Source organism: Amphibalanus amphitrite, unplaced genomic scaffold, assembly GCF_019059575.1.
Source record: "Amphibalanus amphitrite isolate SeventyFive unplaced genomic scaffold, NRLGWU_Aamphi_draft 000447F_arrow, whole genome shotgun sequence".
Lineage (NCBI taxonomy): Eukaryota > Metazoa > Arthropoda > Thecostraca > Balanomorpha > Balanidae > Amphibalanus > Amphibalanus amphitrite.
In genome coordinates this window covers 483,347-497,964 of record NW_024881941.1, presented here as the reverse complement: position 1 = coordinate 497,964, position 14,618 = coordinate 483,347, and the positions used below count along the sequence as shown (strand labels likewise).

Here is a 14,618-nt window from a genome sequence, read left to right as displayed (position 1 = left end):
GTGGGGTCAACAAACCCGCTCTGGTTACCTGACCTGACCTGACCCGGCATTTTTTTTTTTGCTGAGATGTGCGCAATGAGCATTTAGGAAAAGTCACCAAATATGAGCTGAATGTCTCGCGGCGTTTGGCAATTGTACAAGAAAATCCTGAAAGGTCTCCCCGTCCGAAATAGGGTTAATGTGTTTATGAAGAGTTGCAGATGCCAAACATACCCAGATCTAAGACTGCAGTTCCCAGCGCCGCTGCAACGATTTTTAAAACAAACATACATAGGACATACAAACATGTTTATTTGCATCTGTTTTGGATAATAGAAACTCATGGCGCCATCACCCGCGATAACTGTTAGGATTTGAGATATATTTTTATTTAGGCCATTAGTTTGGCTGTAATGTTTATTAATATCAGTTGGGCGGAGTTTGGTAGTTTTTATTTAACTTGTGGTATGTTGTGCTGATTGCGGGTTGTTCAAACCTTTCAAATGTAAGGACCTTATTGAACTCAACCCTACCCCTACACTACCCTACATACGAATGGACGCTTTCCAAGCCCACAAGCATCACGACGCCGAGATGGAATGTAGCCGAGAAATCACCCTCGCCATCTGCTCTAGAGCTAATCGTGTGGGGCGGCGTGTGGGGCGCTGCTTAGCCTATGGGGGTGCACTTCTAGTGGATGGGGGACGGGAGTGCACCTGCACCCCTTTCATATGGAAAGTTACTTCCCTGATTACAGCTCCCCGTATTGCACCTAATCAGGGAACGGCCAGCAAACGAAGGAACTATTTCTGGATGACAGGCGAATAACCGCTCACGCAAGGAGCGGAGCTCCGCCCCGTCCAAAGTGGCCAACAAAGCAGAGACAGAGGCAGCGTCACATCTTCCATCAAAGAACTGGTTTCTGACTTGGAAGATGAGCTCCATCTTTGCATCCGAGTCGGTGCTGTCAGGAATCAGCTGGTCTAATGGAGTGAGAGTAGTGAGACGACTAGCTATTGTATCAGAGCTGCCTGGTCTTCGTAGCATTTGCACCGATTCTTCTCGATCGGACTCTGAATTCTGTCCCTCCTGCGTATTGCTTGAGGCATTGCTATGTAGCTAAGTCTTTGGCACAGTTTCATTATCCATGCTTTGCAAACAGTGCCATAACAACACAGTTAATTAATCACCAAGCTTCTTTGCAAGTTCCAATACAGTTGAATCGCACGCGATTTGAGTGCAAAAATCAAGAAAAGTGCCAACTTGTTCCCGTAAAATATTTTGAATATTGACCTAAAAAAAAAAAATGAGTAATTTCCAGATAAAGTAACAGCGAAATCAGTTTTCGCTTGCCAATAAAACTCACAGATATTGAAGCTCCATTATTAAAGGAACATTTTAGTATATGCCATTCTTGATAAAACTTCTTAGCCACGCAATACCACCGCAAAATAAAGAGACACTGAAAACACGACCAATCACTCCGATTTACCATAGGAAAATACATAGAAAATGTATGTCTCAACTGCGCCAAATATACATACAGTTATATACCTACATGTGACGTCATGATTAGCCCGACCAATCAGAAGCAAGTTGTTTTCAGCCACAAATAATTAATTTCTGAACTAACTAGGCATTTTTATAACAAAGTGATTTTAAATTAAATCATTAAAAATTCTGAGCTTTTTTATTTTACCAAAACATACAGAGCATACAGATAGGTCCCAACCCTATTGGAATCGTAGCTGAATTCAGTGCCAATCTATATTACTATTTGAGGAGGGCGTAGTTTCCGTCTATTACGAAGGTCGCGACATGGTGCTACGTAGCGCGGGTTACAGATCACACCGTTGCACCTACCGCGCTGAAATTTGCGCAAGTTATAGAACAAGGATGGACAACGTGCCTTTGAGCGGTCTCGGCTCGATCGGATCGATAGCGAGCGCGTGGCGCGTGCCCAAAAAGTGCAAATTCGCGTCCTAGACTTTACATGTATAAATCGGCTGGCAAAAACGGGCGAAAATGGCTAAATTTGCCCGACACGGGTCCGTTCCCCGTGCAATATCTCTGTAGCCGTGCGCCCGATCGGCACGGGGAAAACAGCATCGTGTAGAGAATCGAACGGGCAATCGAATAGTGTGCGGTGCAGGGGTGGCACGCGCCACGTGCAAGTGTGAGGGCAATTTCATTTCAAAAAGTGCCATTTTAAACGGATTTTGGATTTTATTTTATTTTCCCGTGACCATCAGACTGAGAGAGTTGAAACAACGTCAATTGCCAAGAGAAATGTACCGCCTCTCATGGAAAAATTGTGGACAGCTAATTGATCAAAAACAATGTGGAAAAATCGCTGAATTAAAATGGTATTTGTCCATAATGTGCCACTAAAAAGATACACGGGATTTGCTGCTTAACCTGATACGCTTGACAATTGAAAATGCTATCATTAGAAAGAGCATTCAATTCTCTCCAAGATCCAATCATCACGTTTGCATGACAAGCAACAGTATTCTTAAAAATATAAATGTTTCAAACCTCTGCAAATCCATTTTTAGCGAAAATTATCTACGCCTTTCATTTGTCAAAAAACTACGCACCTGAATTATAAAACACATTTGACAGGTTCACTGAACTATTGACAGGTTCTGAAGTAGAAAGCATGCTTATCAGACACAGGCACCTCGATCCGATGGATATCTTTTTTCCAAACCAAAACGTTTAGCCATCAAAAAACAATCGACCGAAATGGATAGATAACCCAACCGACACAAGAACAACCAAACACCCGCCGATCGTAAATACCCCCTTTTCGCGTTGCGGAGCACGCGGGTCACCCTAGTAAAATTCTAAAGGAGCATGAACCCTGGTTTATGCATGCCATTCATTTGGCGGTATCACGTATTTCAACTGCTGGGCGCCGAATAGATGGTGGTTCATTACGGAGCGAGCGAAGCGAGCGGAGTCTTACGTAGAATAACGGAAATTTCTGAGTATGAGCGGCCGGCCGGCCGGCCGGCCGGCCGTGGTCACGCTTTTGCGAGGCTTATATCTCAGCAACCACTTGACCGATTTACATGCGGTAATTTTTGTGGGGTAGCTTCATTCCTTCTACCAAGTATTGGACTATTCTCGATGCATGTGGGTGACCCCTTATGCACGTGCCACGTGCAAAACGAAGAGGTGTCACTTTTGTAATTGTTGCAATATCTCGGTAACTACTTGACCGATTGCGCTGAAAGTTGGCATGTAGGTAGGCACCCACTAGGCACTGCATATCCATGTGCCAGAGTTGGGGTGCTGCTGCACGTGCGCACGTGCAGGGGTCGTTTCCAGATCTCGAGAACGGCTGGACCGATGGCGCTCAAATTTGGTACATGGTTAGGGACCGGTTAGTAGGGTGCCGTGCAAAAGTCAGTTGGGACCCATTTTGCACGTGCGCACGTGCAGGGTGCCGCTTCCAGATCTCGAGAACGGCTGGGCCGATTGTGCTCAAATTTGGCACATCGCTATAGACCGGTTAGTAGGGTGCCGTGCACAAGTCAGCTGGAGGTACCCCCTCGAAATTTCGCACGTGCAAGGCTCACCCTCTCGCTCGCTCCGTTAGTCGCCCCAAAAGGCGCTATACTGGTTATTTATTGTCCAATAATGACTCTGTTGGGAGTGTATGGGCCGGCGGGGCACGGAGCCAGTGCCTCGATCGTTTAAGGCCGATGGATGTCGGCGTCTGGCCTGGGCTCTATCGGTCAGTGTCAGTTGGCGGCTGAGTCGGTCAGTTGGCCAGCCGGTCAGTCAGTTGGCCGGCCAGTAATAGCGGCAGACATCCCGGGGTCCGCACAGCTCACAGCTACTCAGCGGCACCCACAGGATGTGGTGGGCGAGCTCTGTGACTGGTTTCGTCAGGTTTTACCTGCCGGCGCAGCCATTGATTCAATGGAGTGTTAATGCTGATGAAATACCGCTATAAAGTTAAAGTGGATGTGCTCTTCGATATTTGATTTGTGGTATTTCATGAACATACCACACAGAAAGAACCACCCAAATTATATAACGCTTTCTATTTTCCTGATGCCGGTAACATCCACAATAGCTAGGCACACACCTCGATGGGTATTTCCACACCATCGCCACTATGTTAACCCTAGAACGCCTAGGGGGGGGGGGTTGTATCAACCCCCCCCCCTGAGGTTTTTTCGAAGTGCACGCTAAACGGCTTTGTTCCAGATATTATTCCTTTCTTCAGTCTATTTAATATTCAAAATCACAATATATCACTTCCTGTATTCCATTTTTCATGTCACTCCCAAGTCCCCCCTCGAACCCAGATTTTATCCAAAAACAATCACAATATTTGCGGGAGACATTGCACTGCTCGGCACCTCCATGTTGAGGTCATTTTATAATTGCTAGCAGAACACCGCAAATACACAACATACTCCCCGGGGTGGAAGTCAAGACAATAGTAACACATAATAGTACACAATGACGAGAGCATAGGAGCACGAGCACCCATGCCCCTTCCTGGTGGATTGACTTTCACCATTTGCGCTCACTCAGACCTCTGGAGACGTCTGGCTGGCTGATGCGGCCTCCAAGAGATACAGCTTCTGTATGGGCCGCCTTACGATACCACGCCCAGTGCGCACCGAGGCAGCACGGGATCGTCCATCCCGTCCAGGATGCACGGCACAGATCACGCCAGTTGTCCAGGTCAGGCGATTGGGAGAGGTCTCGCCTTCGATCAGCACGAGATCGCCTGATGTGGGTGCTAGCTCCACTTCAGGTCGGTGCTGATCTCTGAGGTGCCTCAGATATTCACGCTGCCAGCGATTCCACAGGGATTCCATGACTCGGCTCTGGTAACGGCGGCGGCGTGTCAGGCGCTGGGCTTCGCTCTCCCGGACGGGACTCGGACCAGATTCCAGAGAGCAGTGAAGGAAGTCTGACGGTCTCAGCGGTCGCAGGTCATCCGGGTCATCACTGACTTGAGTGAGAGGACGTTCATTGATGGCCCCTCCACGGAACAGAGCACTGTCTCTAGCTCCTCCCATGAGAGAAGTGCTGCACCAAGTGTGCGGCGCAGCGCGTGCTTCGTAAGTTTCACCATCGACTCCCAGAAGCCGCCCCACCATGGAGCCCGCTCCACGATGAAGCTCCAAGAAACTCCCTCCGTGGCCAGGACGGCAGAGGCGGCCTTGAAGTAGGTGGCGTTGTCGCTGATAATGCTGGTCGGACTGAGTCTGCGAGCGGCAAAACGACGGTAGGCGCGGAGGAAGTCTTCCGTCCGCAGGGAACCCACCAGCTCCAGATGCAGGGCGCGCGTGACGGCACAGGTGAAAACCGCTATGTAGACCTTCTCGGGCTCGGATCCAAACGGCCGCTTCACATATAGCGGCCCAGCGTAGTCGATGCCAGTGCAGCTGAAGGGTCGAGCGGCTGTCACCCGGCTCCGAGGCAGAGGAGCCGGTCTCATGGCGAACGGTTGGGCTCGGAACAAGTGGCATTTGCGGCACTGGTTCAGGGAGGCGCGCACGGTTTGCCGCCCCCGGGTGATCCAATAGCGATCTCTGATGGCATCCACAACTTGCTGAACTCCAGCGTGACAGAGTTCTTCGTGGATCTTCATAGCCAGGAGATAAACCAGCCGGTGACCAGGCGGGAGAATCACCGGTCGTATCTCCTCTTCTGAGAGACTGCAATACTGAAGTCGTCCATCCTTTCTCAGTATGCCCTCTTCTAGCACGGGGTTGAGAGCCTTCAAGCTCGACTGACGCGGCAGGTCAAGACCCGCTTGGAGGGCATCCAGGTCTTGGCCGTACTCGGTTCGTTGGGCGTCCATGACCCACAGACGCTCAGCGGTGCTGATTTCACTTGTCGACAAAGGACCGCTGAGGCTTGTCGCCAAGCTGCGGCCTCGAGCCCATCTTAGCACCCAGGCGGTGATCCTTATCAGCTTCCTCCAGCTGCTGTAGCGGTTGATGTCCATCACTTGTCCGATCCCAGTGGATCTGGCGCGAGTTCCTACCGTTGTGAGCGCCATCTTCTTTGCTTCCACTGTACATTCGGCTGGCTCGTTGCTTGTCGGAGTCTGCGGAGGCCAGACTGAATTGTCGCCTTCCAGCCACTCTGGGCCATGCAGCCAGAGGCTGCTCCTCAACTGCGCCGCCGGTACTCCTTTGGATGGCAGATCAGCAGGATTCTGATTGCCCGGGACATGCTTCCACAAGGTCGGCGGGCAGAGGCTCTGGATCTCGTTGATTCTGTTTCGCACGTATACTCCCCACCGCTGGGAATTGCTTCTAATCCAGTGAAGCGCTACCATCGAGTCAGTCCAGCAGCCGCTGATTTCGGTGGTGATGTCTAGTTGACTTTGCACGTAGGTGACTAACCGGGCACCGATCACGGCCGCTGTCAGCTCGAGACGAGGCACTGACATGGCTTGGCGTGGGGCGAGACGGGCCTTAGCCATCACCAGAGTGGGCGCGCGTGAGTTGTCTTCCGGTTTGACGTACACAGCTGCTGCCATGGCCTCCATACTGGCGTCGCAGAACATGTGTAGCTGATAGCCGCAGTCCCCGCCGGTCGCGTAGGGACGTGGGATGCTGAAACCGTCGATCTGCTCCAGCTCCAGAAGCCACTTTCTCCAGTCCTTGCGCACGTCACTGGCTACCGTCTGATCCCAGGAATGGCCAGCGATCCATAATCTCTTCAGCAGAAGCTTCGCTCGAACCAGAAAGGGAACAAGAAGGCCAAGCGGGTCGTAAAAGCGCGCTGAGACGCTTAGAATGTTCCGCTTCGTTTCCGGTGCTTCTCGACCGAGCTGCGTCAGAAAGGCAGTTTTGAACACCAGCTGATCGTCCCCTGGGATCCAGCAGATGCCCAGCACTTTACGCTCAGCTGTTGCCTCCTCGCCAAGAGGCTTGTGTGCCTCCTTGTCCGTCTCGAAGCTGTAGGTCCAGTGTCTCATATTCATCTTGGCATCATTGAAGATCTCTTGGGTCCGCTGTGACAGCTCTTCAGCCTCTTCCTGTGTATTCACGCTGGTGATTAAATCATCACAGTATAGGTCGCGCCGCAGGCGAGCGACCAGCTGTCCGTCTGCCTCCTCATACTGCTGCAGATGTTGACGTACGCTTGCCTGAAGCAGGAATGGCGAAGCGGTCACTCCGAACACCACACGCGTCATGCGGTAGGTGGTGGGGCGGAGATCGGAGGCATCCTTCCTCCACAGGAACCTCGTGACATCCCGGTCATCAGGATGTAGAGGCAGCTGAAGGAATGCCTTCTCAATATCAGCGGTGACTCCGATCCTTCTCGTTCGAAATCGGAGCAGCACTCCGGTAAGGTCAGCAATCATGTTTGGACCAGAGAGGACGTGATCGTTCAGCGAGTTGGGATGGCCAGCGGCAGCGTCAAAGACAATCCTGATCTTGTCTCCCTTGAAGACTGCATGGTGCGGGAGTAGATGCACCTTCCCAGTGGGGATCTGGGGTGCCTCTTCAGCGTGACCTTGATCGATGTAGTCTTGGATTGCATTGTCATATTGCCTCAGTTTTCCAGTCTTCCTCAGGCTCCGCTCGCACGCCTCCAGGCGAGAGAGCGCCATGGCTTCGTTTGAGGGGAGGTCCCCGGTGTCATGTTTCCATGGCCAACGGTTCTGATAGCGCCCGTCAGGAAGGCGAGTGCAGGTTTCATTGAACTGCTGCAGGGCAGCGGCTTCCTGCGTTTTCTTCGCGCTGCCATCTCCTACACCATCACTGCTGATCCCGATGACTTCCAGCGTCCACAAGTCATCCAGCGTCGCCTTCACCGACTCCGTCTCCGTGTGCACGAAGTTGGCCATCATCTCTTGTGGGGCTGGAGTGGCGCAGCCTGACCGCCCGCATACGATCCAGCCAAACCGCGAGCTGATCGCCATTGGCCCGGACTGACCGACGCGCATGTCACCGTCAAAAACGTCCTGCAGGACGTCCTGGCCGAGGAGAATCTCAATTTCACCACCACTGGCCAGCGCAGCACCTGGTTCCTCCGCCAGCTTCAGACCTCTCAGGTGTTCATGAAGCTGTATTTCTTCTATGCCGATGACAGGCGGAGGGCCACATATATTGGGAATCTTATAGGCCTCGACACGTAGCAGTGACCCATCCTGTGTGGTCAGTCCCACTTCCACCTTCTCACTCAGCTGATGCGACGCCTTTCCTCCTCCGAATGTGCTCACCTGGAGCGGTTGTCTTGTCTGAATCCGACAGCCCAGCATGTGTGCTGTGTCAGATCTGATGAAGGTGGCGTTGCTGCCTGAGTCACACATGACTCGCACGCGGCACGTGCTCTTCAGTCCAGATGCCTCCACTTTGGCCGTCTGCATGAGCACGACACGGTCAGGTTCGGTGGCTGTGCGACTGGCCGCCGTCACCGTGGCTGATTGAGCGGGTGACGTGCCGCTGCTCGACTGGCTGCCCCTCGCTGCTGCTGGCACAGACGACCGGTCGCATAGCAGGGGATTGTGCTTGCCATTACAGATCGAGCAGCGCGCCAGGCCCTGGCGGCAGTCAACTGCTCGGTGAGAGGCCGGCTTCAGGCACCAGAAGCACCCCGCTCGGCGCATCAAGCGCTCTCGTCGCTCAGCCGGCGTGAGGTCCCGCGTCTTCCTACACTCTTCCGATGGATGAGGGTACCCACAAAAGACGCAACCATCTTGGACCGCCGTCGGTAGCGCAGTTGCTGAACCGTAAGCCTGTGGAGAGGGCGAGGAGGATGAATCACCACTGGCGTTGGCGCGTCTGGGCCAGTTGTAAAGCGAGCGGCCGTGAGCTTCTAAGAATTTTGAAGCCTGCTCACCCAAATCTTTCAGGTCATAGTCAACGCGCTCGCGTAGATGCGTCTGCAGTTGTTTCGGACATGCTTCCATAAACTGTTCATACACAACTAGGTCTTCTAAATCCTCGCCAGCCAAGCTCACCCAACGGCGCAGGTAGCCCGTCAGCCGCTCCAGATATTGAGGTGGGCTCTCATCCGGCTCGGGTCCGCTCTCTCGGAGCTTACGGCGGTAGCCCTCCGCCGTCAAACCGTAGCGCTGTAGCAGGGCTTCCTTTACTTGCTGGTAGTCATTTGCATCACGCTCGTTTAGCCGAGAATACACGTTGAGAGCCCTCCCGGTCAGAAGAGCACTCAAGTTAGTGGCCCATTCCTCTCTGGCCCACCCGCACCGAGCTGCTGTCCTCTCGAACCGCGCCAGGTAGGCGTCCAAATCGTCCTTGCCATCCACGAACGCAGGTAACTTGGGCTTCTTGGCCGACGCCGCCTGTTGTTCTGTTGAACTCGCTCTCTCCGCTCGGATGCGCTCCAGCTCTAGCTCATGCTGTCTCTCTTTTTCTCTCTCTTCTCTGGCCGTAACTTCAAATTGTCTCTCTTTTTCTCTCTCTTCTCTGGCTGCGATTCTCTCCGCTCTTTCGTCCGCCTTCTCCTTCTGTTCAGTGGCATACGCCAAGGCTTCTGATCCACTCAATCCACACCTTTCTGCCAATTGTATATACTCCTCCATCGTGTCCTGTCACGGTCACCAAATGTTCCAGATATTATTCCTTTCTTCAGTCTATTTAATATTCAAAATCACAATATATCACTTCCTGTATTCCATTTTTCATGTCACTCCCAAGTCCCCCCTCGAACCCAGATTTTATCCAAAAACAATCACAATATTTGCGGGAGACATTGCACTGCTCGGCACCTCCATGTTGAGGTCATTTTATAATTGCTAGCAGAACACCGCAAATACACAACAGGCTTGTCGTAGCGGGCTGAAATTTTCAATACCCTCTGGGGCAACCTTTGCGCATCTTTTGCCGAAAAAAAATTGATCGGGTCATGTCAGGTCACGGAGTTATGACGTCATAAGAGGTACAGCCTCCGGCCGGATTTTCACAAACTGAGTGCCAACGCCCGAGGTTTCCTGCCGGTGGTACGGACATCGGTTGATGGATCGTGATGAAACTTCCCATGCATGTTGGGGCAAGTATTGGCTATCATATGGTATAAGAAATTTGACCGGGTCAGGTCAGGTCACGGAGCTATGACGTCACAAGAGGAACAGCGTCCGGTACTATTTTTGAAAAGCGCCCGAACCACTATTTTGCTAATTCTTGTCACCTCAATGGGAATATGCAGCAATATTAGCTTCTATAGGGAGCAAATGGACCTCCCAAATCCAAAAATACAATCAGATTTCAAAAATTTAAATTTTGATTTTTCGAATTTCTGCCGCCGACTGTGACCTTGCCGACTTCCGGCGCTCCCAACGCGCCATTTTTAGAGCTAGGGAAACGAAATACATACCAAACGATAGAGAACTGATCAAGGAACACGATAGTGAAGGTTTCAAGTCGATATCTCCCACCGTTTTGCCGCAATCGCCGCCGAAAGTTGAAAAAGTCTATTTTTCCGAAAATTTGACCTTTGACCGGTCAAAAGTAGGTCAAATGTTGACCTAGGACCAAAAAATATACCACCAATTGCGAGATCTCGTTGAGAGCAATCCGTTGGTTTTTTCCGCTAAGCTCTACGACCTTCCGTTTCGAAACGCCAGGGGGGGGGGTCGTAACAACCCCCCCCTGGTCGTTCGTGTTATGAGAAATGGCCTGGTCGTGCGAGGGTTAACTGTGTGTGTTTGCGTGTTTGTGTTTGCGTTACAAGTGTGTGCGGCGTTCTCCGTCCCGGGGCGATACTCACCTCTGGATCGATGTTGGTACGGCGCCTGTCCCACTGCACTGGGAGCCGGCCATTCTCGAGGGTCCCAGGGGGACGGCGGGCCCTCTGAGCTGCTCGTAGTGGGCTCATATGCGGCCTCCGGCACTCGGCTTATGTAGGATGGCAGCGGTGGAAGCACGCCGTGGGGGCGCGGTGCGCTCAGACTCACTGTGTCGATTGCTGAGTGCTGAGTCTGTGACAGTTTCCTCTCTCCGACGACAGGTTTCCGCGAGACTGCTGATCCGGAAGACGCTGGGTGCTGTGTCTATGACATCCTTACTCTGATGGCAGGTATCCGTGAGGCGGCCGAGCCGGCGGACGTGCTGTAGCAGTTTGTTCTCCGTAGTCTGCAGTTTTTGTGACTATGACACCCCCTCCCGGTCCTTACGGCAGGTATCCGCGAGGCGGCCGAGCCGGCGGACGTGCTGTACGAGGTGCTGTATCTGTGACACCCTCCCCTCTTTGACGTCAGGTATCCGCGAGGCTACTGAGCCGGCGGACGTGCTGTACGAGGTGCTGTATAAGTGACACCCCCTCCCCGTCCTTCCTGCAGGTATCCGCGAGGCGGCCGAGCCGGCGGACGTGCTGTACGAGGTGCTGTACGACGAGCCGTTCGAGGGAGGTCTGGCACTGCGCTGCTCGGCCGGCCGCGGCTACAAGATGCCGCCCTTCAGCCTGATGAACATCAGCCACGGCCTGCGACTCAAGTTCGGGGAGACGGGACAGACGGTGGCCGCTGCTGCCGCCGGAGCGGGTGAGGACAAATGGACGGGTCACTGACAGAGGCTGATCAGTCCGTTAACGGGGAGGGGAGGGGAGCTCGACTCATCACTTATATGTACTTACAAGTGCTGCTTAGTAGTCAACTCTCCGCATAAGAAGTCATATGAGAGTCTTTTCCACTGTGTCTTGCGATTAGTCACCTGTCGTTGCTTAACACGAAAGCAGTTTTTTTCCAAACTGAGCGTGGTAAAGTTGTGCGTTGAAGTATGAAGTCATGAAGTCTATCCCCCGCACAAATCATCCGATGCCACATATAGCAAATACCGTGTTGATGGCCACATCTCTCATCCATTGCTGTCTGTCCGAGGTTATTTTAACGGTCAGCAAATACCTACGTTAAACTACAATTACCGCTGTAGCTAATTAAGTCGGGCAATAGCTATGTGTGCCGTATTTATTGCTGTTGGCCTTGTTTATGATTACACAGTCCAGACAGCGGATTGCTGCAAGCACACCAGCAACTGTGCGTTTGGGCTCATTGCCTGTCTCATACGTGCAGAATTGTTTTTATTCCAATTTCCACGCGTTTCTAGCTTGTTTGTATGCATCAAATATTGCCTGCCCAGCCCACGCATGACGCAGTTGTATCAGTAAATTGCCGGCTTTGACAGTCGAATGGTGGGAGCTGCGGCGGCTGGGTGCTCGTTTTCTCATCCGCCTGATATCCTAGCAGGTACGCTCTGTAGCAACATCGGTGAGATATTTTTGACCGAGTCCACATCCTCAAAACGCGTCCCTTTGATGATCCCTTGAGCAAGGTGAAAGGTCACACGGAGAGTGGCCAGCATGAGAGCTGCTCCGGCACTCCGCTCTTCTCCCAGCTCAGACTAGAATATCCGGTATTTCGGCTACTGTAGGCCGCTGCGTTATCATGGCGAAACAGCCACGGGTTCACATCCCGAGTCTCTCTCCTCTGGCCGCGCACCGAGTGAGCCAGACTTACAGAAACTTTTACGGATGCGCCGGGTGATCTTCGCATCTCACGGAGAGAAGGGAACGGTGTCTCTCATACCCAGCAGAATTTCAATCAGCATTTCTTGTTTGTGGCTTTCGACTTTGCTATTTCCTGCGGCCTTAGTAAATGCTAGGGAAATCCGACTATTATTTAATGCTGTGGAGCTTAACTGCTGCAATATTCGCCATTCAAGTGACGATGGCATTGCCTCATATCCTAGCACTTCGAAGCAGGTTCATTATGTACGTACCCTTGGAAAGCTCTTACACACATATTGTTTTGGTATTTCGGTCCAGTTCAATGCTCAAATTCAATGTGCTGCCATAACTATTGTTTACACGTTTCCCAATGGCAAGGCATTTTTCGTTCTCTTTCAAAATTTATTGCCCTTCTTTAAATGGGAATACTATTTTGCCAGATGTTTCAAATCCATTTCGCTCAGCATAGTGCAGTAAATATCACTGTAAAGCCAGCTAATACTGTAAGCCTGTACCGTATAAATTACCATGCAGCCTCGCATCGAATTAACCTCACACTGGCTTGGTTCATGGCTGACCGGATAACAATAGAGACTGGCGTCGGAACAAGTTTGCGCTGTACCAATCGGCTGTCCCACTGTGTACGGCACCCAGCCGCCATCGTCACCGCCCCAGTGACGTACGACTGCGAGGCTGGCCCGACTGTCAATTACTTTAACTGGCTGTCGGCCCGGCCGCGCCTGTCGCTGACTGTTCGGACAGTGAGGAATGGTACTGGCGACACTGGCCGGTGGAGACCGACTGGCCTGGCCCGCCTGACTGAGATAGTCGGCCACCACTTCGGCGGCAGTACCGTGTAATGCGTGCGGGTGCGGGCGCTCCGCCTCCCCGGCAACAACCTTCGGCCGGCTGGGTTTATTTATGGCTCGACCTTGTACGGCCCTCCAGGTATTAAGTAGTTGGTTGCCAACATCACAAGAAGCGATCTGCATTGATGAATACGTCCAATGGCTGTTGAAAACCACTGCCGAAGTGTGTGCACGAACCCTCTTCTCATTCCTATTGAGTCATTTTACAGGATTGTCTCTGTCATTCAAAGTTATTACACCAAAAGCACATAGGCTAACCAACCACTCTTTTGCTGGAGGGCCGTACCTATGAGCTACCTTCATGTGGTGCGGTCCGTATGATCCGTCGCTGTGTGACCCGACCCCTCTCGGTCCCCGTGTGAACCCTGACCCCTTACGGTCCCTGTGTGACCCGACCCCTTACGATCCCTGTGTGACCCGACCCCTCTCGGTCCCCGTGTGACCTGACTCCACTCTGCCTGCTCTGTCCACAGGCCGGGCGACCAACGGCGCCGCGTCAGCGTCCGGAGGGCTGGCGCAGTTCTCCCATTCCCCGGGCTCGCCGTTTGCCGAGACACACCGCTCACCCACCACGGTAAGAGACGCACCGCTCTCACAGACCACGGTAAGAAACGCACTGCTAACCGAACATGGTAAGAAACGCGCCGCTCACCGACCACGGTAAGAGACGCACCGGTCACCGACCATGGTAAGAACCGCACCGCTCACCGACCACGGTAAGAACGCCGTATTGCTCAGTGACAATGATAAATCAGAACGCCTAGTTCACTGAGCACGCTAAGAGCAGTATGTATGTGTTGCGGACCAAGTGCGAAGGCTAGTCCATTCGCGAATGGCCTAGTCCAAGTGCGATAACGCACTTGGACTAGGCCGTTTGCGAATGGACTAGTCCATGTGCGTTATTGCAGTTGGCCTAGGCCGTTTGCGAATGGACGGGCGTTTATGCTCCCAGTCCAAGTGCGAAGTCAGGCCAAGTGCGAAATACCGAACCCGCCGTTTTCTCGTAATCTGTGAAAAACCACAGAAGGGTTGAAAGCACCCCCCCCCCCCTGCAGTGCGCGTATTGTTAAATGCAATGCAACACAACAGTTTTTCGAACACTCACCGCACCGCACTCACCACACACAAGCCGCACCGTCCCGGTACACCACACCAGAGCAGAATGAATCGAGCGCCACAAACTCGACCAAGGTCAGGTCGGGTCATCAGCGGGGAGCCCGGAGCACGGTACTAATGGTCTCCGCACACCACGCGACTCTCCGCTGTTCGAATGTCACGGGGATATTTGACCTCCCCAGATCCAGATCGGTG

The 14,618-nt window shown here is 52.5% G+C and overlaps 1 protein-coding gene across 1 annotated transcript in view; it reads left to right on the top strand.

Annotated features, from left to right (window-relative positions):
- Positions 1-14,618, top strand: part of LOC122391645 (translation initiation factor IF-2-like) — a gene marked incomplete at its 5' end in the record, with an annotated part of 72,479 nt that overhangs the window by 18,346 nt on the left and 39,515 nt on the right. The window contains 2 exons of the mRNA XM_043385762.1: positions 11,276-11,476; positions 13,781-13,881. Coding sequence (XP_043241697.1) covers positions 11,276-11,476; positions 13,781-13,881 — 302 coding nt within the window. The remainder of the gene's footprint in view (positions 1-11,275; positions 11,477-13,780; positions 13,882-14,618) is intronic.